We start from the raw sequence: 25008 nt of genomic DNA on the forward strand, positions 1-25008 counted from the left end.
TCAGGGGGCCCCCTGATCGTGCGTTCGTCGACGGGTGTCGAAGTTTTCTCATTCTCCTTCGTCGGCCCTTGGTTGATGAAGTCTCTTGAAGTCTTCTGAGTTGCTTTCCTTCCAATTTCTGTATTCTTAGTCTACTTTCTCCAAAAATGTCTGGAGCCCAAACGGGAACGATCCAGACCCAACCACGTAAAAAAGAATCTGAACATGGCGCCCAAGAGTGGGAGCTTCCGCAGGAAGCATGCCGACGTCACCGGAAATACAACCAAAGAGGTGGGACGCCGACGCCCACCTGGGCTACAAAAAAAATAAATAAATAAAAGACTACGATTCCGGACCCAACCACAAGACCGCGGAATAATGCACAGCATAGTGAATCCAGAAAGATTCACGCTGCAAAACGGCTAGATACCAGCTGGAAAAGAAATGCTTTGAAATGAATCCAAGACCGCACTGCAACATCATGCTGCTTTCTCAGATACCAAAGGAAAATGTGTGCATCACAGGAACTGACTGCAGCGAGGGTTAAAGCCAAATGTATTTTTGTAGTAATAACAGTTTTTTTTTTAATGATCGATTATTGTTGAAAAGGAGAATAAAAAGGTGTCAGATTAGCCGCACAGATCCAGAAGTGGCGTCTAACACCGACACCTGGTGCAAGAGAAGAGTCACGGGTGCAGATATGACTGTGATCCAGTCTAACACCTGGGAAAAAGGTTCCTTCCCATAAACAAGCAGCAAGGGCACGTGTCTTTTCAAATTCACATCCTAACCCAAAGGCCTTGAATATTTAATGACCACCAGAGGCAAAACTGGCAAACAGACCCTCCTTACTGGCTAGAAGGCCTAATGCTACCAGAACCAAGTTCAACCATTGATCAAGCAAAAAACAAACCTTCCATTTTGTTGAAAGAACTCCTCTTCAAATTCTCGAAGGGTTTTACGCAACTTCTTTTTTTCTGCCCTCGCTTTCCAAAGCTGCTCCAACAACTCTGGCCTGAAATTACACATTGAAAGGAATATTAAGTTTACTCATGTGTTTAAGATGGATTAAAAACAAGACAAATTGCTTAGAAATACAAAGAACTCGCTTTTGTGAAGTCTTCCTAGTCGCATGGTACTTTATTTTGTGTATTACTTGTTTCGCGGACGCGGTTTCTGTTCAGTGTAGGAAGCTGGCTCTGTGTATGGTATCACCACAAGGTGATAATATTGAGCACAGAGTCCAGGGGTTCCCCAAAACGTGTACAGGGCCCAATGTAAGACCCAAAGTGCTCTGTTAGTGGTGGTGTGGGCGAGCAGATATAGGCCCAACACGGAGGAACGCAAGACATTTATTGCACAACAGTGATCAATAATGGACGCACGACTCAAGGAGGAGGTCAAGACCAATTTTAGAAAATTATACTTTGTATTTTATTTTGAAGACTAAGATCTTTGCAATAAGGTAAGCACGTTTTTAATTAAAAATACTTTTCACTTTGAAAAATCGAAACTTTTCTGCACAGTTCAATGTTATCCTAAGTGGAAAACAATATCTTGGTTAAACAGGTAATGCACTTATTACAGTGTTCAGGACTAAAATTCGGCATGGGCCAGCTGAATACAAAAACTGCACCACCGGCACAGGGGCGGCCGGGTGCAGAGGTCATAGGGGCCCGTCAATTACGCTCACCAAGGCAGAGGGGCTTCAGGTGCAGGGATGCTTTTCGACGTCGGAATCTTATCGGAGCCGATTGTGGTCAGAGATGCCTCTGGATTCACACTGCAGGCACTGCCATGGAGAGCAGGAGAGGTCAACCAATGGTGGACACAGGATCAGGCTCGCTGGGGAGACTTCACTGCACAGGTGAGCCACTCCGGCCATGGGCGTCAGTGCAGAGTGGGCAGAGACGCGGATCTGCCTGGATCTGGGGTCCTTGGAGCTTGTTTCATCTTGGACAGGTTGCTGCCCACAGGAGATTGCAGTCTTTTTCAAAGACAACTGTCTGCCCAGGGTTTTCAGAGGTCGCTGGCTGCAAGACTGGTTGCAAGTGCGCAGAAGCCGGTAGAGCTGGGGCCACAGCAGTCTTCTCGGCAGAGTCATCTTCTTTCTTCTTAGGTCATCGCAGATCTAGTTTCTATGTCTAGGAAAGTCACCTAAACACTAGATTTATGTTATGTTAAAATGTTTCTAAAGCGCTCGAATACCCATAGGAGTCTAGGCGCTAGTTGGGAATAGCAGTGAAGGTGAGCTCAGCGGAGGACTAAAGGTTAAAAAGCCAGGTTTTTGTTCGTTTCGTAAAGCTCAGTAATGTGGGGCTGCTTTAATATTTATAGGCAGACTGTTCCAGAGAGCCGGGACTTCCGAAGAAAAACAACTGCCTCCCTATTGGAGTCTCTTAAAACTGGGACGTGAGACAGTGAGTTTTTTTGATCGCATGTCTCCGTTGGGTATGTACCAAGAAAGGGACCGTTAACTAAACTAGGATCTAGACCATGCAAGGTTTATAGGCGAGGCATAGCGCCTTGAATTGAAGGCGGTTCTTTACTGAATGCCAATGAAGCTTTTTGATGAAGGCAGAAACCAGATGCAACGTGGGAAAATTAAAAATAAGCCTAGCCGCTGCATTCTGCACGCTTTAGAGTTTCATCACATATTGTTTTTGAAGTTTAACAAAAAGTCTGTTGCAGTATACTACCTTTGGTAAGCACTAGTAAGGAAATTACTGTTTTTCTGGAGATGAGGAATAAAAGGAAGAATCTTCCTGATGATTCTCAAAGTGTTGAAGCTGAACGGCACAACTGAGCTAATATGTTTATTAAAGTTCCGTTTGTCATCAACTGTCATGCCTACATATTTTGCATTTTGGACAGCGATTGAGAGAGTTCCCAACCCTGCCGGCCAGCATGCTGGGCTTCAAAAGGAAAATGCTACTTACTGGTATGCATCTGTTCTTGGCATGTAGAGCTGCAGAGTTACACACTATGCATAGATGGCCATCTAGTGTTGGGCCCGGATGTTTGCAGTTTGTTTTGTTGTAGAAAAGTCTTTGGGAGTCACGAGATAAGGGACTCCTCCTTTCAATGATACTGCGCGTGGTCATCGGCTCCATCCCCAGATTGTTTTTCGCCATTAGGGAAGTGATGGAGCTGTACAAGAGGTAGTGATGTCCATGTGATTTGTATCTAAGATAATACTGCAACATATAAAGGTAGCCGGGGAGGCGGTGGGCGTGTGTAACTCTGCAGCTCTACATGCCAAGAACAGATGCATACTGGTAAGTAGTATTTTCCGTTTGAGGCATATGAGCTGCAGATTGCACACTATGCATAGATTATATAGCAGTTCCCACCCCAAGCGGCGACCACCAGTATCTGTTGCAGTTGTTTGAAACAGAATTTTTAGTACAGCCTGGCCCACAGTGGCTTGTTGCTTTGTTTGCACATCTACACAATAATGTTTTGTGAATGTGTGCGGTGCAGACCATGTAGCTGCTTTGCATATATCATCTAGGGGAATGTACCCTAAGAATGCCATTGAAGCCCCTATTTTCCTTGTAGAATGGGCTTTTGGAGGAATTGTGAACGTACGTTTGGCTTTGTGGTACCATATTTTTATACATTTCAAAATCCACCTAGCTATCCCTGATTTTGATATGGGGTTACTTTATGTGGTGGTGAAAAAGACACGAAAAGTTGTTTTGTTTTACGAAAAGTTTGTCCCCTTTCAATGTAGTACAGTAATGCTCTTTTAACATCTAAAGGCGTGAAGAGCTCTTTCTGCGACTGTTTGAGGCTGCGAGAAAAATACGGGCAACTCAACAGATTGATTTAGATGAAATGGTGAAATGACTTTTGGAAGGAATTTAGGATTAGTACAAAGAACCATTTTATTATGATGCATTTGCAGAAAGGGTTCTTGAATGGTAAATGCTTGTAGTTCACTAACCCTTCTGAGAGAAGTAATAGCTACTAGGAAAGCTACTTTCCAGGTTAGGAATTGCAATTCACATTCAATCAATCAATCAATCAATCATACCATTTGTATAGCGCACTACTCACCCGGGAGGGTCTCAAGGCGCTTAGGGGAAGGGGTATGCTACTGCTCGAACAGCCAGGTCTTGAGTTGTCTCCTGAAGGCGAGATGGTCCTGGGTCAGCCGGAGGTGGATGGGGAGGGAGTTCCATGTCTTGGCAGCCAGGTAAGAGAAGGATCTTCCTCCGGCGGTGGCTCTTCGGATGCGTGGTACGGCTGCGAGGGCGAGGCTGGTGGACCGTAGCTGGCAGGTGGGCGTGTAGAAGGTCATGCGGTCGTTGAGGTACTTGGGGCCCAGGTCGTGGAGAGACTTGTGTGCGTGGGTGAGGAGACGGAAGGTGATTCTTTTGCCGACGAGGAGCCAGTGCAGGTTCCTCAGATGGCTGGAGATGTGGCTGCGTCGGGGGACATCCAGGATGAGTCGGGCGGAGGTGTTCTGGATGCGCTGGAGTTTTTTCTGTAGCTTGGCTGTGGTTCCGGCGTAGAGGGCGTTTCCGTAGTCCAGTCGGCTTGTGACGAGTGCCTGGGTGACAGTCTTCCTGGTCTCGGTAAGGATCCAGCGGAAGATCTTGCGAAGCATACGCAGGGTGTTGAAGCACGATGAGGAGACGGCGTTGACTTGTCTGGTCATCGAGAGGGAGGAGTCCAGGATGAAGCCCAGGTTGCGTGCGTGGTCGGTTGGCTTGGGTGCAGTGCCCAGGGCTGGGGGCCACCAGGAGTCGTCCCAGGCGGAGGGCGAAGATCCCAGGATGAGGACTTACGTCTTGTCCGAGTTCAGTTTCAGGCGGCTGTTCTTCATCCACTCGGCGACGTCTTTCATCCCTTCGTGTAGGCAGGTTCTGGCGGTGTCGGGGTCCCTGGTGAGGGAGAGGATCAGCTGGGTGTCGTCGGCGTAGAAGATGATGTTGAGGTCGTGCTGGCGTGCGATGGCTGCAAGAGGTCTCATGTAGACGTTGAACAGGGTGGGGCTGAGTGAAGATCATTGCGGAACGCCGCAGATGACTTTGGTGGCCTCGGAGCGAAATGGGGGGAGGCGGACTCTTTGAGTTCTTCCGGCGAGGAACAAGATGATCCACTCCAGTGCCTTCTCTTGGATACCGATATTGCTGAGGCGCTGGACTAGGGTGCGGTGGCAGACAGTGTCGAACGCAGCGGAGAGGTCCAGGAGGATGAGGGCCACTGTTTCCCCCTTGTCGAGCAGGGTCCGGATGTCGTCGGTGGCTGCGATGAGGGCGGTCTCGGTGCTGTGGTTGGCTCTGAAGCCGGACTGCGAGGGGTCGAGGGATCCGTTCGTCTCGAGGAAGGCGGCCAGCTGTCTGTTGACGATCTTCTCGATGACTTTAGCAGGAAAAGGGAGGAGCGAGATGGGGCGGAAGGTTTTGAGGTCGGTGGGGTCCGCTGTTGGTTTCTTCAGGAGGGCGCTGAACTCGGCGTGCTTCCAGCTCTCCGGGAAGGTGGCGGTGTTGAAGGAGGTGTTGATGATGATGTTCCGGAGTTGGGGTGCGATGGTGGAGTCGGCCTTGTTGAAGACGTGGTGGGGGCAGGGGTCGGTCGGAGATCCGGAGTGGATGGTGTTCATCATGCGGGCTGTGTCTTCGGCTGTCACCGTGGTCCAGGTGCGGAGGGTGGCGGTGGGGGGCGTTGGTTCTGCGGTTGGGTGCGTGGATGGTGCGCCGAAGCTGTTGTGGATGTCGGAGATCTTGCGGTGGAAGAACGAGGCGAGGGACTCGCAGAGGTCTTGTGATGGAGTGATGTCGTTGGTGCCAGTGCTGGGGTTGGAGAACTCCTTGACGATGCTGAAGAGTTCCTTGCTGTCGTGGGTATTGTTGTCCAGTCGTTCCTTCAGGGATTTCTTCTTGGTGGTGCGGATAAGCTGGTGGTGCTTGCGGGTAGCGTGTTTGAGGGCGGTCATGTTGTCGGTGGTCCGGTCGAGGAGCCAGGCTTTCTCGAGGGTGCGGCAGGTCTTCTCGGAGTCCTTGAGTTAGTCGGTGAACCAGGATGCCTTCTTGCTTCTGGGTCTGCTGGGAGGGTTCTTCAGTGGTGCGAGGTCGTCAGCGCAGGCGGTCAGCCACTGTGTGAAGTTCCGAGCTGCTTCGTTGGGGTCCGTTGCGCTGGCGGGTGGTTTCTGGCTGAGAGAGGTGGTGAGCTGCTCGGTGGTGATCTTACTCCAGCTTCTGTGGGGGATCTGAAGCGGGTGGTGGTGGGTCGTGGTTCTTCTGAAGCTGAAGTGGACGCAGCTGTGGTCGGTCCAGTGGAGTCCTGTAGAGTGGCTGAAGGTGATGTGCTTGCTGGATGAGAAGACTGGATCAAGCGTGTGGCCGGCGTAGTGGGTGGGGGTGTTGACCAGTTGCTTGAGTCAGAGGTTGGCGGGGTTGTCCAGCAGGGCGGCGGTGTTGCGGTCCTTGTTGTTCTCCAGGTGAAAGTTGAGGTCTCCAAGGAGGATGTAGTCAGCGGAGGGGAGGGCGTGCGGGCTGATAAAGTCTGTGATGTCTTCGCTGAATTGTGTGCGTGGTCCCGGGGGTCTGTAGACGAGGGTGCCTCTGAGGGTCGTCTTTGGGTCGGTGTGTATCTGGAAGTGGAGGTGCTCGGCTGCGGCGAAGGTGTCGTTGGAGTCGGTCGTGATGCGGATGGTGTTCCTGTGGACGATGGCGATGCCTCCTCCGGTCTGGTTGACGCGGTCCCTCCTGATGATCTTGTACCCGTCTGGGATGGCGATGTCGGGTGCAGAGGAGGCGTTCATCCAGGTTTCCGTGAGGAAGGCGACGTCCGGTGATGTAGCGTCGAGGAGGTTCCAGAGTTCCACGGCGTGTCTGTGGACGGAGCGGGTGTTGATCAGGATGCACTTGAGGTGGTTGCTGCTGGTGCTTGGCGAGTGCGGGGCAGGTTCGGAGGCAGGTGAACTTGCAGGTACAGCAGGTGAAGGGTCCGTGGGTGCGTCTCGGGGTGGCTCGGCAGCAGGCGTGGTTCCGGCCGGTATTGAGTGCGTTGAGAGTGGTGGCGTCGTAGGTCCGTCGTGTGGCCTGGCATAGTCGGGGGCCAGGGGTCCTGGCACTGGGTGCGGTCCGGGCGCAGACGGGCTTACCTTTGGCGCTCCGTCGGTGCTCCCGCTGCGCGCGGTCGCTCAGGGGGCGTCATAAGTAAGGAGCCGGGAGGGAGGAGCAGCTGGGTGGCGGGAGCGGGCGGCCAATGGGATCCCGGGGGGGCGGGGCCGCAGGGAGTCAGCGGCGGGAATCCAGCAGCGATCAGCGGGAAGGTGCAGCGGATAGGCAGGAGCGGCAGCAGTGAGCGGAGCGACCAAGCCCTGTGGAGGGCAGATTTATGTAAGGGTTCAAAGGGAGGTCCCATTAATCGTGTGAGAACAATGTTTAAGTTCCACACTGGTGAAGGTTGCGTTCTGGGAGGGATTATTCTTTTGAGTTCTTCCATGAAAGCTTTTATAGCTGGTACTCTAAAAAGAGATAGATGTTGTCTATTTTGTAAGTATGCTGCAATGGCAGCGAGGTGTAGTCTGATATACGTATAGGCTAAGTTACACTTTTGAAGGTGTAATAGGTATCCTATGATGTGTTGAATAGACACATCTAAAGGATTTATCTGGTTGTTGAGGGCGAGGGTGTGACCGGGGCCTTCTTTGGATGTGTCGAGGAAGGGTCGGGGTCGACCGTCTTACTTACGACCCACTGTGATTGAGTCATGTCCTCGACTTTGGAATCTTCTGCCTCGGAGTTGCTGTCGACGTCGTGTTGTTCTGGGACGTCGACGCCTTCTTCAAAGATGTCATCCGGAATCGGAGCTGAAGATCGAGCCATTGTTCTCCTAGCTCTTCGGTCCCGGATAGTCTTTTTGGAGCTGAAAGGGGCACAAGTGGAATAGTCTCTGGCCTTGTGCTCGGGGGAGAGGCAAAGGTTACACACTTCATGAAGGTCGGTGTGGGGAAACTTCCACCCACATTGAGGACACTTCCATGAGATGGAGTCGAGGCCTAGTTACGCCCGAAGGCAGTCGACGATGACTGGAATCGAAATCTTTGGTGTTGAAGAGTACCGTCGACTGGAAAAGCGTTCTAAACTAATTTCTGTAAGTTGGTGAGGATTGCGTGGCGAAGGAAATCGGTTCCTACACGGAGCGCTGGAAACACATCCGAGCCCGGTGGCGGAAAAAAAACTATCTGGGGATGGAGCCGATGCCCATGCGCAGTATCATCCAAAGGAGGAGTCACCTATCCCGATACTTCCAAAGACTTTTCTACAACAAAACAACCTGCAAACATCCGGGCCCAACACTAGGTGCAATCTGCAGCTCATATGCCTCGAACACAACCTTCCTCCTCTTCGGCGTCAACTTTTTCCGGTTTGACTTCCAGAGCCTTACATATTCGATAGTCATCAAACTCCTTTTTCAATGCAATAGCGAAGCCATTTCTTCCTCGAGTCTTCTTTTCGGCTTTGAGGGCCCTTTCTGCGTCGGATGCCTGGGTCTTTGGTTGTTACCTTGTCCGTCTTTTTGTTCGATTCCTTCGCTTTCTTCTTGGCGAGTCTTTTTTGGCGTCTTTTTCTATAACTTCGACGTCAGATCCTTCATGTGTGGATTCCGCAGGAGCTACATATTCCTCTTTGTCGCTCGAGAAACCCAGCTCCCTCATGGAAGGTTTCTTTGTTGGCATAGACATCGTGGCGTAGTGGGCCGGTCTCTGATTTTGGCGTGTCCTGAGAGTTTTCAGCAGGAACGCTGCACAGGCCTCACAGTCTTTAAACCTGGCGATTTTTGGGTAGGCAGAGGGTGCACATGGTGTGAGGATCCTGCTGTGCGTATTTGTGATGGCACTTAGGGCAAAACTCAAAAGGGGTCTTCTCCATGGCCCCTACCTCGCCATTGGTGGCGCGGATTGGTCCTCTGGTGTTGTAAAACCCCAGGCCTCTGTGCTTCTCTCTACGACTCTGCGTCGATGATCGGTCTTGTTGATCCTATCAACAACAATTTTCTTTTCTTGAAGTTTTTGGGGAAAACAGTTCTCTTAGGAGCTTCCCATCCAGCTTCCATACCCAACGGCGAAAAAAAGAATCTGAAGATGGAGACCATGCATGCCGACCTGCAGGATGCCAAATGGTGGTCAAGAGTGACCAAAACAAAAAAAACAACAAAAAGAATTCTGGAGCCAACCACCAGATGGCGGAATTATGCACAGCATATGAACCCAGTAAAGGATTCACCCTGCTAAACTTATCAGTTTTAGAGGTCCTAAGTCCAAAGGAGTCTACAAATTAAATACAATGACCCGTTACTCAATGTTCAAAATCTATTAAGGTCCAAGTGAAACTCAAAAGATAGGAATCACACCTTTGTCTGAGAAATGATTGCTCAACTGCAGTAGACCTCCACCAGCAGGTTGGAGTCTAAGTAAAAAATAAATAAATAAATAATAAATAAATAACACCTTCCCTACTGTTACGTAGGCTGGAGTTGGAATAGTAAATCATACAATTCCTAAATCCAGCGCCTCCATCGCAAGTCGTTGGAACAACTTGCGTTGTGATGGCTGCGTCGTAATGGTAGCGCAGTGTAAAGCCCGCGTTGTAATGACCTACATCTGACTCCAACCGGCTGGTGGAGACTTTTTGATCTTATATAGGGTATGCTCCTTCTTGACAAATAATGAGTGTCTGTACAAGTCACAACTTGAAAACCAATTTTAAAACCAGTACCTTGCTCATTTTTAGGTCAAGCCTAGCATAGCGCGCATGTGCTGCACTAGGAGATGACCTCTTGGAATCGGTCTGCACTTTTCTGAAACTCGTTCATGTGTCTTTCTTTTGCAGTAATTGTATTGGCCTTTGCTCTTGTCTTTCAGAAAAAAAAGCACGCAATTGGCCTAGAGCTGGTACATGTCCCACCTTTTTCTCAAAATGTTGACTACCATGGCACCCACCTTGCGGGAGCGAGCAGCGGCCAACAGGGGCCATCTGTTTCCAATTAGCATGGACACGCTTGTTTACATTTACTTGTCTCGCTGTCGCTTTCACTTTGGTGCCGTGCTGGTTTCATTCAGTCACTCCACTTTGAGCTCCGTTGCGGTATGTTATTTGTCTTTGCGTGTTGTGCAAACCTTTACCAAGCCTTGGCGATGGTTTTCTTTAAAGCAGAGTTGTAAAGGAGGTAGGTTGCACTGGTGCGGTGGCACATCATTCGGCTGCCTATTTTATTATGCTCAAAAGAGTGAATTTGGACGACAAAGGACAAAACAAAATACAAGTCAGTGCAGTCCAAAGTCCTGTCTACACCCAGCAATATAATATCATCCGAACATCTTTGCCTGATGTGTGTGCATTCTTTGTGTCTGCTGCGCAGCAGCCCTTTCTCGTTTTGCAGAAGAATAACAAATCTTTTGCAATTGACCACATGCTGCTAAAATCAGATAAGTACTGCGTAGACTGCTAAGCACAGTGTGTTGCGGACTGAAATCACTCAGCACCAGGTATGCGATTCCTCAGGTGCGCCTAGAGTGACTGCTAAATCATTGTGCGTGTAATTCGATTCTCCAACAGTGTAGAAATGCGGGGCATCCTTGATTACAATATGTTTTCAGCAATCATGTATTCACAGGCCCTGAGCGATGAAAAGTTGAGTGATTGTCAAGATCAAGTTCTTACTTTAGAATGTTATTTTTGGTGTCTTTTGCCTCTGTTGATCATTAATAATTCTTGCAAATTCTAGAATTCTCTATTGAAGCATACTTCAGTTTTTCTCTCCCTCTCTTTCAATGGCATGTCCCTTCCTCTTTCTCCCTCATTCAGAAAGCAAGTTCAAAATCTGGTGGGCCATCTCCACCTTTTTCAGGTTAATAAATTGTGTACTATTAAACAGGGTAATATATATATATATCCACGCTCCAAATTTCTTTCACTTCAGTAAAAGAATCGACGGCACTCCACAACTCGCGTTTTTGCAAGACTCTGTATTTATTTCAGGAAATCATAACAGGACGCGTTTCGGCATCACGCCTTCGTCTGCTGTCATATATATCAGCAAGTGCAATGGCACCAGGCCAAAAAGTTGTCAGAACTCCTCTAAACACCTAATATTGCTATATTTTGCTACTAAACAGGCAGTCAAATTGCAGTTACCTTGCAGTTGAGGCTTTATTGGGAGGAGGAGCTTAGCGCGCACCCAAGATGGTCGCGTAAGCTCAGAGCTCCCGGACCTTCGCCACCTCCATCGACTATCCTGCATCTAATCCTGATTTGGACGACGGGCTTCTGTGGTCGTGAACCTGCTGATCATTTATCCGTTGGCGGATTTCGCTTTGGTCTCCGGGAACCTGAGATATGGCTTTTTGAATATTTGCGGCCTGCTCCATGGCACTGCCCCGGGCTTGCCTACTCTGCCAGCCAGGTATAGTAATTGAATAACAACGGCCTGCGTTAACCTCCCTTGCCCGGTCTTCTACTTTCGGTTTTGATGATCCTACGTCATTGACCTTGCCTTGGTCGCCCGGGTTGCTTGCTTCACTCATTTATTCGCAACATCGCTTGGAGATCTGGACTTTCTTGCTCTTTGCCTAGTGACTGGTCCTCATTTTATTCCTTGAGCTTCTGCGGCACATAGAGTGTAGCCATTTTCACTAGGTCTCAGACTACCCTCCGGGGCACACGACCTAAGATGGCCACCAAGCCTGAAGCAGAGAGGCGCAAGACCAGACCGGCAGCTCGAGGAGGTTCTGTCCAATCCAACGTCATGGACCGATATACTCTCCCTAAGAGCTCTCCGAGCGGAACGGCTAAACCCCCGGCCGGCATTGAGGACGAATCCCTGCTGGGTGATGACCCGTCGTTGAAAGACGTCATGTGCGCCATTGCTGGGATGAAGGCCGCGATGGGACAACAGTATGAGGCCCTAACCCACAAGCTGGACACTGTTGCCATAGATGTCAATCTAATCAGGGCAGATCTTGCAAAAACCAACGAAAAGGTCAAGTCTCTCGACCTGAAGACTACTAGTCTCATCGCCGACGTCTCTGACCTACAGACGGAGGTCGGTAATCTGAGATCCGCCCGTGACTATCTCTCCCGTCGCTTGGACGATTTTGAGGGCCGAGCACGAAGGAACAACGTCCGACTGGTCGGTGTCCCGGAGAAGACGGAATCGTCAGCTGTGGACCTACTGGTGGAGGACCTCGTCCTAAATCATTTAGCGCCCAAGGGCCTGAGCAAGTTCTTTGCAGTAGAACGGGCCCACCGTGTCCCGGGTGGTCCGCCCAAGCTGGGTGCCTCTCCGCGCCCCATCATTGCGCGGATTTTCAACTTTTGTGACAGGGATGTGATACTGCAGGCTTCCCGCACATCAGGCCCCACGGAATATGAGAACGCTGCGGTCAGCTTTTATCCGGACTTCACCCAACAAGTCCAGAAGCAGCGGCTAGGATTTCAAGGAGTGAAGAAGAGACAGAGACAGGGACATGAAATATGCCATGCTTTTCCCGGCTCGATTGCGTGTCGTCCACAATGATAGAACATTTTTCTTTGACCATCCTGAAGCGGCTAATGACTGGTTGGACTCGCTACCTGCGGGACGAGGGCGGTTTGAACAATCTGAACCTTCCGGTGGAGCGGAGGGCGGCCCGACGGAGCAGGAATAGGGAGCGACATCGGCTCCCGGACCAACGTTTTGACTTTCGGCAATGGTTCGATGCTATATTGATAATGATTGCAACTCCATTGTCTAACTGGGGTGTGGGTGAGGGGCGGGTGAGACTTCCTCCTCTGGGGTTCTTTTCGTAGATTAGTTGTATGTTAGGGCGACATGCACGCTGCGAGTTGGGGTGGCTTTTGACTCTAACGCAGGGGTGCGGGGTGGGGGGTATGATGTTTTGGGGGGTTGGGATGTTCAGGGATGTGTTTCTTTGTTTTTTTCAAGGCATAATGCTGATGATCTTCTGTGTTGTGGTGTCGCGGCTGGCGTGGGGGGAGACTTGGGGTGGACTCTGGGATGGGGGGTAGGGGACTACGGATACTGTGTTGGAACGTCAATGGTTTGGGAGACAGAATTAAACGGGGAGTGGTCTTGCAGTTACTGAGACTTGTCCCCTGATGTGGTTTTGCTTCAGGAGACGCACTTGCTGGGTAATACGTGCCACGCCATGAATAGGCGTGGCTATCGTCTCATTGCACACTCAGGTTTCACTTCTGGCTCCAGAGGGGTGGGCATTCTAATCCGGACCTCCCTACCCCTAGCTGTTGACGACATTATACTTGATGATAGAGGGCGGTACGCCGCCATTGTGGGGCGTTGGGAGGGTAGGGTGGTTACACTATTTTCCGTTTACATACCCCCAGGTCTTCAAACTACGACCTATGCGGATTTGGGAAGAGTGATTCTGGTAGTCCCCGAGGGTTTGCTTGTGGTCGGGGGAGACTTTAATTCAGTAGTATCTGGGATGTGTGATCGTTACCCTCCCAGAGTTCTCGCTAAGTTCCAATCCTGGCTTGGAGACTTCATGGAGGCGCTGGGGCTGACCGATTGTTGGCGATTACATCATCCTGGGCAACAACAGTATACCTTCCACTCTGGGGCCCACGGCAGCCTTTCGAGATTGGATTATGTTTTGATGCCCTCCTCCCAGACTTCCCGTATAGGGGAGGTGAAACATCTTGCCAGGGGTATTTCGGATCATTCCCCACTGTGGTTGGTTGTGAACGCACATGGGGGATCGGAGGGTCGAGTGGCCCCGATCAACCCATGGTACCTCCGTGATCCCAAGATTAGAGCGGAACTACTTAAGACAATTGATCACTACTTTGCCGAAAATGTGGGGTCAGTATCCTCTTCTGTCTCCTTGTGGGAGGCGTACAAAACTGTAATTCGGGGGCAGGCCCTCTCGTCGATTGGCACTGTTAAGAGATGTAGACGAGAGGAGGTTGTTCGTCTTGATACTGAAATTACCGTTCTTGAGGGAGAGTTGGATGCTGGAGTCTCCCCTGAGAGGCTTCATCTGTTGGACCTAAAACAACATGAGTACAGAGTTCTGGTGACTGATGCAGCGAAGGAGATGAGTCGTGAACAGCAGGGACGTCTGTATGATGTGGGAGATAAGGCTGGGAAGTTGCTTGCTTGGTTGGATAGGAGAGAATGCGCGAGTCGAGTGGTTCCTGTTATAGTTGACGCGAATGGTGAAAGTATCACGGACCCTGCTGGGATTGTTGAGAGGTTCGCCGATTATTTCCGGGTGGTGTACTCCCCTGTGTCCGATAGACCGGAGCAGGACTCCCACATGCTTTTACGCGATATCTCGCTACCATGTTTGTCTGAATCTGAGCGGGACCTGCTGGAGACTCCGCCTACGGCGGATGAAGTTGCAACCGCTATCCGTTCGATTCGCTCCGGGAAGGCCTCGGGCCCTAATGGACTCCCTATAGAACTCTACAAGCTTCGTCCGGATGTACTGGCACCGTATATGCGATCTATGTTTCTGGAATCACTGGCGGAAGGGTTTCTTCCTCCTGACCAGAGACTGGCTTCCATAGTGGTTATACATAAAGAGGGTAAGCCACGTGACCGCTGTGAATCGTACAGGCCTATTTCCCTAATAAATGCTGAACCCAAGATCCTGGCCAAAGTTCTTGCTAATCGTCTGGTGGCTGTTATAGGCGATCTGGTTCATCCGGACCAGTCCGGATTTATACCACATCGCAATACGGCACTTAATCTTCGGCGCTTGCATGGAGTCCTCGCGCGAGCCGGGACATTGAGAGAGTCGGCCATCTTGGCGTCTTTGGACGCCACCATGGCGTTTGACACGATTGAATGGCCCTATCTTTGGGCGGTCCTCTCCAAATTCGGGTTTGGGCACACCTTTATCCGTTGGGTTCGATTGCTTTATGCTGATCCCTTAGCCCAGGTAGTGGTGAATGGACGTGTCTCGGCCTCCTTTGTTCTCGGTAGAGGTACGCGCCAGGGCTGTCCTCTGTCCCCACTCTTGTTTGCCCTTGCTTTAGAGCCACTGGCGGCTTGGCTGCGATGGGAACCATCCATGAAGGGTATTCGATGGTCTCCGGACTTTGAAGACCGTGTATCTTTGTATGCTGATGACATCCTTTTGTACCTCACATCGCCCCGACAGTCGTTAATCGTCCTTTTTGACGTTTTGACTTCTTTCCGTAAAAATTCCGGCTTAGTTATAAATTGGTCTAAATCTTGCGTTTATGTTCTCTCCGGTGATACTCCCCTCCTGCCCCGTGATTGTCCTATTCCGGTGGTACTAGATGGTTTCAAATATCTGGGAATCTTTGTCACCTTGGACCCCACACTTCGGTATGAGCGCAATCTGCTGCCCTCTCAGACGCCTTCGGGCGGCTGTCGGGACTTGGAGTAAGCTCCCCCTTTCTCCCTTGGGACGAGCTGCGTTGTTTAAGATGATGTCGCTCCCCCGATTCCTTTATGCGCTTCAAAACGCGCTTGATGTAGTGCCAGCGGAATATTTTCGTGAGATTGAGAGTCTACAGCGGCAATTGTTATGGGGGGGCCGTCCTCGCATCGCCCTCTCGAAGCTTACACTCCCTTGGTACGATGGCGGCATCGCTCTCCCGGACATTCGTCGCTATTACTGGGCCTCTCAATTGGGGGCCATCAACCATGGCACCTACACTCCCCCACTAAACCCGGCTTTTGCGATGGACAGATGGTTGCTACCCGGTGGGGACTACAATAGGGCTCTATATGCGAAATCAGCTGGTGACACTCTTACGGGCCCCACCAAAACAGCAGTGCAGGTGTGGCGTAGAGCTACGGCAGCCACGGGATGGGCCGATAGGTCGACCCGGGCTACCCCACTATATGCTTCGGATAAACTGGGCTCCCTTTGGCAATCGAAGGGATTTGATCGGTGGGACATGATCGGGATCAGTAGAGTAGATGACGTATGGATCAAGGGCAGGGTCAAGACGTTTGAGGAATTGAAAGTTGAGTATGGGCTGAATGATAAGGAATTCTTCAGATATGCGCAAGTCCGGCATGCGGTCTTGTCTGTTTTTCCACTAGGCTCGGACGTGCCGGAGGCATCCCCGCTCGAGGATCGGATTCTGGATGGTCACGTTCCTGATAGCACGATCTCGCTAATTTATAAAAAGTTGATCAATACCAGGACTGATCTACTAGATAGTCTTCGAGGGTTGTGGACTGGAGATGGTCTGGAACTCGATGATGAGGACTGGCAGTCCGCTATTTCTTCCCCGAAGGAAGTAGCTATCCCGGCACGTCTTCGATTCGTCCAACTGAAAATTCTGCATAGGGTGTATGTGACCGGCTCACGTCTGGTTCGTATGGGATTTTCGATGGATGGCTTGTGCAGGCGTGGATGCGGTATGGTGGCTACGTTCCTTCATATTATCTGGGAATGCCCTGCTGTGATACGTTATTGGAACCGCGTGCATGAAGTAATGAGTGAGGTCACGGGAGTGCGCTTAATGCCTGAAGCGAGAAGATGCTTGTTGAATGTCTGGGAGCCGAATGACTACAATCGAGCGCAGCTCCGCTGGGCGACCTTGGGAAACATGGTAGCCAAGCGTGATATTGCCCAATTGTGGGGCGCTCAGAGGCCTCCGACACTTCTGGGATGGACACAAAACATGGATTGGTGCATGTTTCGAGAAAAAACTGTATATGTTTTCCGTGGCAAACCAGGCACGTGGGGGAAAGTATGGACCCAATGGAACGCATACCGTGGAGATATATGTACTCCCCCAATGTCGGAATTTGATGCTAATTTGTCTTCCTCCCAACCTGACGTTTCCTCCGCAGGAACATAGCTGTTTTGTATGTATTTTGGTCAGAGTTGACCACAATGACCATCTCTAATGAAAAATTGCGCAATATGATTAAATACCAAAATGGAGTAAAATTCTAAGATTGACATTGAGGACAATGCACAGTAAGGCCGACACAAAAGAACAGAATGAAGGTTGAGGCAGGGAGGATAAATACATGAGACACTAGGACCGGGAAGCACACAAAGGAATTTTAACAGCCATTTAGTTTAAAACATGCACTTCAGCTCAGGCACTTATCAATTCTGTCATCAGGATGAAACTATTACTATATACCAGTAAACACTTTCAGGGACTAATGGAGTACGTACATGGAAGAGGCTCGAGAACTTGATAACCTAATGTCCAGAGCCGTCTTTTGCGGATACTCTCCAACCTCGGCTGATTCCGAGACCTCCTGGCTTTGAATGAATTCTGTCTGGACAGCGGGACTAACTGTATCGCTGCTCTCGGATGACATACTCACACCTTCCTCATCTTCCTCCTAGATGGACAAGGGGAAACATTTCATATGTGTCAAGTCAGCCCAGGACAAGTCATTACTACTATTAAACATTGAGAGTTGTCGTAACACAGTACCTTGATTTCTTCAAAGAAATGTGCCGTTTCTCCTTCTATAATAGGCTGCAACATCTGTCCTCTTCGCTTGGTGGATGGCGAACCCTGTAAGTTTCACATTTTGTATGGCTCTCAGTTACACATCACTAGAGACACTACAATGCTGTACACAGACTGCATAGATTCAGACATCAGTGCAAGGGTTACAGAGGATTTATGTAAACAATGTTAAGTTGACCTTGACATATCCTAGCACAAACAGTCACAGCATTCAACAATTCACAAGACACGCCTCTATCATTGGCAACGAAAAACTCATTAAAGCATAAAATGCAAATCCAAGACAGTTAGCCTTTGGCCTGTACGCCTGTCCGAACACCATCATATTCCCTCAGGAGCCTCGTATGGTTAGGAAATGGGGTGTATTATAGGGTGTGGTTGTGCAGCCTAACTGTATAATGCACTTACCAGCCGCTTTAGGCCGCTTGGGTTTTGTTGGCCAAACCTTCAGCTCAACCCTGGGTAGCTGTGACACTGAGCAGCAAGACTTACACAAAGGAACAAGGGTACAGCATTTGCACAGCACGAAAACAATTGAAGAAATCGACAAGAGGCCAAAGAAATTGGACCCAATTTATAAAAATAGACGATTTTAGACACCACAATGAAAGTGAGCCACCAGAGCGTTCCGGATATATAGGATTTACAAGGTAGAGTAAATCTGTTCATTTCACTCAACCGCAAACCAGCACTGGTAAATTCAATAATTTTGACACTTTGAAACTTTCTCACCCAAGAGTTTGGGCTGATTTGAATGCTGTCACTTAGAGTCACTTTAGGCGACTGACTCCAGGAGGGAGCGAGTCAGGGGGACCAGCCACAGAAACAGTTACCTCAGTAGATGAAGGAGACTTCAGTCAGCTCTCTGCACTTTCAAGTAGTTCTGATGCAAGGGATGGAGGATGCTGAAGAGGCTCAAAGGATGCGATCAAAGGGGAGCTTGCTGCGACTACGCCTCGGTCTACGAAGGGGGTGAGGCAGTCCTGATCACTTGGTCAACGTCCCTCAAAGTCCTTAGTGCTGGCAGAATTCCAGCCATCACTGGACTCCCAGTCTCCTGGTATGGAGTCATGGGCCAATCCTTCAGGGGTCGACCACCGTTATTACTGTGGAACAACTTGGCGACCAATTGGCGACTCCAGGGTTACACGCCGACCCCTCAGGTGTGCTAACTCCTGAACGGTGCAATCAATGTAGGCACTCCAAGGCATCAAAACTCGTTACATTAAGCCAGACTGGTATCTCAGGTTGAAATTAATGTAAATTGATGCAGTGTGCCTTTAAAACTTCTGCACCTTCCCGGGCACACATGGAGCCTGTTCCACAAGCCGCTTTCTGCGCTCCTGGTGAGACGTGCCAACAACTTTCAGGAAGGGAAACAATGAGGGATTGCAGGCCAGGGAGGTGTCACCTCCCTCCTGCAGGAAGTAACGAATAGTTTTCTTACCTGTCGGTGTAGTTTTGCAGCTTGAAGATCTTTCTGGATTCACTATGCTGTGCATTATTCCGCGGTCTTGTGGTTGGGTCCGGATTCGTAGTCTTTTCTTTTTTTTTTTTTGTAGCCCAGGTGGGCGTCGGCGTCACACCTCCTGGGTGTATTTCCGGTGACGTCGGCATGCTTCCTGCGGAAGCTCCCACTCTTGGGCGCCATCTTCGGGTCCTTTTTTCCATGTTTCTTTAGTTTCCGAAGTAATGGCAATGTTCTATTTAGGTGATATTTTACCGCTTTGTACTCTTAAAGTCCTTTCTTTTTTAACCACCTCTTCTCTCTCCAGCCTCATCTTTCTGGCGGAGGTGGGTGGGTTCGCTAGTGAATCCAGAAAGATCTTCAAGCTGCAAAACTACACCGACAGGTAAGAAAACTATTCGTTTTGCAGCGTGAATCTTTCTGGATTCACTATGCTGTGCATAGATTTTGTAGCGGTTTCTCATCTCTGTGGCGGCTGGGTGGAAGATGAGCGTTGGTTATTGAATATGTGCTGGAGCACCTTTTGTCCGACTTGTGCTTCCTTGTTCATCTGTATATCCACACAGTAGTGCTTCGTGAACGTGTGCACCGAAGCCCATGTTGCCGCCAGGCATATGTCCTCTATGGGTGTGTTAGCCAGGAAGGCTATTGTAGCACCCTTTTTCCTTGTGGAGTGGGCACGTGTCCCCTCTGCCAGCTCTTGTCCTGCACGTTTGTGGCAGAGTTGAATTCTCTGTGCGATCCATCGTGCAATAGTCTTTTTGGTTACTGCCTTTCCCATGAAACTGCTGGCGAATGACACGAAGAACTGTTTTGATTTCCTGTGTCCCTTCGTCCTCTCAATGTAGTGCATGACTGCCCTTCTGGCGTCCAGGGTGTGCAGAGCCCGCTCTGCGCTAGTTGTTGGTTTTTGGAAAAAACTCGGTATCTGTATAGACTGGTTCATGTGGAATTTGGATACCACCTTCGGCATGAAGTGTGGGTCAGTCCTCATCACAACCCTATCATTGTGTATTTGTATGTAGGGTTCTTGTAGCGTTAGCGCCTGAAGTTCGCTTACTCTTCGTAAGGACGTTATTGCAACCAGGAAAGCTGTTTTCATAGTTAGCATCTTTAGGGAGGCCTTGTGAAGTGGTTCAAAGGGTTCCTTCATGAGTTCCGTTAGGACTATGTTTAAGTTCCATGCAGGTACCGGCACCCGCTTGGGTGGTGCGATCCTTTTCGCTCCTTCTAGGAATCTTTTCACCACCTGTGAAGTGAAGAAGCTCCTGCACGTTTCTCCCCTTGTGTAGGCGACTATCGCTGCTAAGTGAACCCTCAAGGAGGATGAGCTAAGGTTCTTTTCCAGCAAGTGTGTCAGGTACTTTAGCACTGTGGAGTGCTTCATTTTATTGTGAAGTCTTTCTTTCCTGAATCACATTGTGAATCTTTTCCATTTCGCAACGTAGCACTTCCGGGTGCTGGGCCTTCGTGCCTCCCGAAGGACCCTCAGGGTGTTTTCTGGTAATCTCAAATGTGCAAACTCTATGTCCTCAGGAGCCACGCTACTAGGCTCAGGCTCTCTGGCTCTGGGTGTAGCACCTCTCCGTTCTGCATGGAGAGTAGGTCTTTCCTCCTGCCGAATCTGTGGGGTGCACACTGTCATCTCCATGATCTGCGAGTACCATGTCTGTCTGGCCCACTGTGGCGCGACCAGTATCAGGGTCATGTTGCTCGCTCTGCACTTGCTCAGCACTCTGTGCATCAGTGGTATCGGGGGAAAGGCGTAAGCAAATGTCCCGGACCAATCTATCCATAGGGCATTCCCCAGTGACCCCTCATCGGGCTGTCTGGATGCGAAGTTTTGGCATTTTGCATTCCGTGTGTGGCAAACAGGTCCACTGATGGTGTTCCCCATCTGTCGAACAGCCACCTTGTCTCCTGAGCACTGAGCTCCCACTCGTAGGATGCCGATGTCTGTCTGCTGAGCCAATCTGCCTGTATGTTGTCCTTCCCTGGTAGGTGTATGGCTAGCAGGTCTATTTTGAGAGGGATGGCATATCTCCTGCGCCAGCGTTGAGCGGGGCTGACTGTGTGCCCCCCTGCTTGTTGATGTAGAACATCGCGGTGGTGTTGTCTGTCTGTAGCAGCACCTTGTGTTTGTACAGTCTTGTTTGGAAAGCTTTCAGTGCCAGGAAGATTGTCTTCAATTCTAGGTAATTGATGTGCTTTGTCGCATCTGTTTGCGTCCACAGTCCCCTCACCTTGAGCTCGTCCATCTGAGCGCCCCATCCCTTCAGGGATGCGTCTGTGGTGATGGTCACTGTTGGCATTGGGGGTGTTAGAGGCTTTCCCCTTGTTATGTTCTCCATGGTCCACCATGCTATCTCCTTCTGCACTGCGTGCGTCACAGCCACTAGATCCTCCCAACTGCCTGTAGCTTGTGACCATTGCTCCTGTAGCCATTCTTGAATGGGTCTCATGTGGAGACGTACATTGGGTACCAGGTGGATGCATGATGCCATCATCCCCATGATCCTGCTCGCAGTCCTCAATGTCCGAGCTTGTCCCTTCCGGTAGAGGCGAGTTTCCTTCACCAGCGCCCTCGCCCTCTTCTCGCTGGGGAACACCTTGCCCTGTAAGGTGTTGATCTGTGCTCCCAGGAAGATCTTCACTTGTTCCGGCTCCATTGATGATTTCTTCCAATGGATGGAGAACCCCAGGCTTGTGAGCGTGCTTGTCACTGTATGTGCGTGCTGGTTGCATTTCTGGTATGAATTTGCTTTCACCAGCCAGTCATCCAGGTAAGGGTATATGTGTATTCCTTGCCTTCGTAGGTGCGCTGCGACTGCAGCGAGGCACTTTGTGAAGACCCTTGGTGCTGATTTTAGCCCGAAGGCTAGTGTCGTGAACGGGTAGTGGCTTTCTCCGATGGTGAACCTGAGCATATGCTTGTGCTTTCTGTTCATTGGGGTGTGCAGGTAGGCGTCTTTGAGGTCTATTGTGACCATGAAGTCCCCGATCTGCAATTGCGGGAGCACCTCTTGCAGGGAGGTCATTTTGAATTTTTGCGTTCTTCTGAATTTTTTCAGGAACCTTAGGTCCAGAATGGGTCTCATTGTCTCGTCTACCTTTGGCACCAGGAAGTACGTTGAGTATATTCCTGTGTTTCTTTCCTTGAAGGGTACCCGTTCTATGGCCTGCTTCCGCAGGAGTTCCTTTGCCTCTTCCTGAAGACACTCTAGCTGTTTGCTTGCTAGTTGTTTTCTCTTTGGTTTTCTGCTTGTTGGTCTCCCCTCCAACTCTATGCAGTATCCGAATTGGATGATGTTGAGGATCCATTTGTCTGATGTGATTTCTCTCCATTCCTGGAGGTAAAATCTTAACCTTCCTCCCACTGGTGTTATGTGGTCGTAGAAGTCTAGCTTGTCTTGATCCCTCTGTACGTGCTGCCCCCTGGGATCTTTTCTGTGGGTGGGCGCACATAGTTTTTTGAAGTCACTTAGAGGCGGGCTGCTGTCCCCCTCTTCTATTCTGGCCACGTCAGTTTCCTCTCCCTCGAAAGGACTGGCCTCTTTGTTGGTATTGCCAGGACTGTTTCTGCTGACCCTGCTGAGCCTGCGAGTCTGCCTGGTGCGTCTGTTGGAAAGCCTGGTGTGATGTACCTGGCTGGTTTCCATCTCTCCCGCCAGGCCTCCGTGACGGGGTGCCCCTTCTGTTGCCTCTGAACTGCAATGCTCCCATGGATCTTGCTGTTTCGTTATCCTTCTTCAGTTGGCTGAGCTTCTTATCAACTGTTGTTCCGAAAAGCGTGTTGCCGTTGAACGGTGTGTTCAGGATGCTGTGTTGCACCTCTGGTTTGAAACCTGAGATCCTTAGCCATGCGTGTCTTCTTTCAGGGACACCCATCATCATGAGCCTGCTGGAGGTGTCTGCTCCATCCAGGGCCGTCTTGAGGCAAGAATTTGCCGCGTTCTTCCCTTCAACCAGCTTTTCGGCCTTCTGCCTGGCATCCTGGGGCAAGTCCTTCACCAACTGCCCCAGCTCCTCCATGATCTGGTACATGTGCCTGTTTATCAGGGCGTTGGAGTTAGCCATGCACCAGGGCATTCCGTTCGATCCTTCTGCCCACCAGATCCATCCTTTTGCTATCCTTATCCGGAGGTGGTCCAGAGGTAGTGGGTACGTTAGCCCTCTTCCTTGCTGTGGCCGTGATAATGGAGTCTGCAGAGACCGTCCCCTGAATGTAGGGTGGGTCTTTTGAGGAATGTTTGTATTTCTTCTCTGTTCTGGGAGTTACTGCCTTGCATGTTGCGGGCTCCCTGAATGCTTCCTTCCCCTGGGCCAAGACACTGTCGAGCATTGGCAGGAACTGGCTCTTTGTGTTGGGAGCAATGTCTCTAGAAGGAAGTCTGCTTTCTGCTTCTCTTCATCAAGCTTCAGCTTGAATGCCGCTGCGGCAGACCTTATCACCGAATTGTAGGCCCGATGTCGTCCGGCGGCGAGGGCCTCGAGGGATACGTGTCGACCGCCTCCTCCGGGCTGTCGGTCTCGACATCCATGTAATCCACCTCCTGTAGGTCAGAGGGGGCAGACTCTGCGTCCGTCCTGCTGTCCTCTTCCTCCCCATAGTTGTAGCTATCGTAGGGATTCTCGTACTCTTCCTGGTCGTCGACCAGCTCGACGTCCGGTTCTTGGTCTTGTTGTTCGGTGACCTCGTCTTCCTCCTCGACCACCTCGACCACCGGTGGCTTGGTCTTGTGAGGGATCGTGAAAGCTTTAATCTTTGCGTCAAATTCTTTCTTCCGCTGCACGATGTTTTCCATTTCGGCTTCGAGGCGCCTTCTCTTTTTCTCCATCTCGGCCGCGTGTTCCGCATCAGATGGTTCAGCCGCTCTTTTCGGCAGTTGGCTCGGCGCCGTGCCGAAGTTTGACGTCGACCCGGATTTTGGGTCTCTGGTCGGCGTCGGTAGTTTAGGGTCCTTGTCCCTCGGTGTCGATCGATCCTTTTCGGGGACGATTTTCGACGACTTCTGCTGTTTAACAGCTCTCGGCACCGGGGACTCCTTCTCAGAGGATCCGCTGGGCCTGTGAGTACTCGCGGACGCCTGGTGCTTCGGCGTCGGCGCTTTCGAGGCCTTGCCCTCGTTTTTTCGAGACTCAGAGTCTCTTGGGTTCTTCGGGGCCGGAGAGTCTCCTACCTTATCAGAAGTCTTCGTGTAATCGGTCTCTACGACCGTGTAGCTGTCGTCTTCGGCGGCAGCGTTGTCCTCTTCCTCGGAAGACATCCCCAGGTCGTAGAGGGACGGAGTCGGGGCCTTACCCTGCAGGGTGGCGTGCGCTACCCTCTGTCTCTCTCTCACACGAAGGGTCTTCGGGGTGAAGGCGGAGCAGGCGTTGCAGTCCGCTTTCGTCATTCACCGGTAGACAAAGGTTGCATACCGGGTGCTGGTCCTTCTGCGCGTACTTGTGGTGGCAGTTACGGCAGACCTTGAACGGCGTGTTGTCCATCATCGAGCGCCCAGGGCCTCCCTGGTCGCGTGTTCGTCGACGGTCGTCGAGGATCTCGATGAATTCGCCTCTTCCTTTGCTGACTTCTCGTCGATGAAGTCCCCTGGAGTCTTCCGATGACTTTCCTTTGTGATTTCTGTATTTTCTTCTCTTCTTTCTCCAAAAATGTCTGGAGCCCAAACGGGAACGATCCAGACCCGACCGCGGAAAAAAAGAATCTGAAGATGGCGCCCAAGAGTGGGAGCTTCCGCAGGAAGCATGCCGACGTCACCGGAAATACACCCAGGAGGTGTGACGCAGACGCCCACCTGGGCTACAAAAAACCCCCCAAAAAAAACCAAAGAAAAGACTACGAATCCGGACCCAACCACAAGACCGCGGAATAATGCACAGCATAGTGAATCCAGAAAGATTCACGCTGCAAAACTTAAGTGTTATCCCCAAAGGGCAGGCTTCAATGGTAAAGCCATCATTAAAGGCCAGATGTGTAACACCAGGGGGAGGACGAACGCACTGTTGAGGTAGACAGACTGTCACAGGAAGCAGAGAGGAAACCAGTTGCTAAACTGGATGAAATGAACTCAAGACATGGCCCTTCGACTG

At 50.5% G+C, this 25008-nt stretch overlaps 1 protein-coding gene across 1 annotated transcript in view; it reads right to left on the bottom strand.

The window, feature by feature from the left end:
- The window catches only part of FAM13B (family with sequence similarity 13 member B), a 333002-nt gene that overhangs the window by 17770 nt on the left and 290224 nt on the right, over positions 1-25008 (bottom strand). The window contains exons 19-21 of the mRNA XM_078664100.1: positions 17409-17492; positions 17141-17313; positions 893-994 (exon numbers count right to left, since the gene is read on the bottom strand). Coding sequence (XP_078520226.1) covers positions 893-994; positions 17141-17313; positions 17409-17492 — 359 coding nt within the window. The remainder of the gene's footprint in view (positions 1-892; positions 995-17140; positions 17314-17408; positions 17493-25008) is intronic.

The sequence above is a fragment of the Lissotriton helveticus genome, chromosome 10 (assembly GCF_964261635.1).
Source record: "Lissotriton helveticus chromosome 10, aLisHel1.1, whole genome shotgun sequence".
NCBI classification, from domain to species: Eukaryota; Metazoa; Chordata; class Amphibia; order Caudata; family Salamandridae; genus Lissotriton; species Lissotriton helveticus.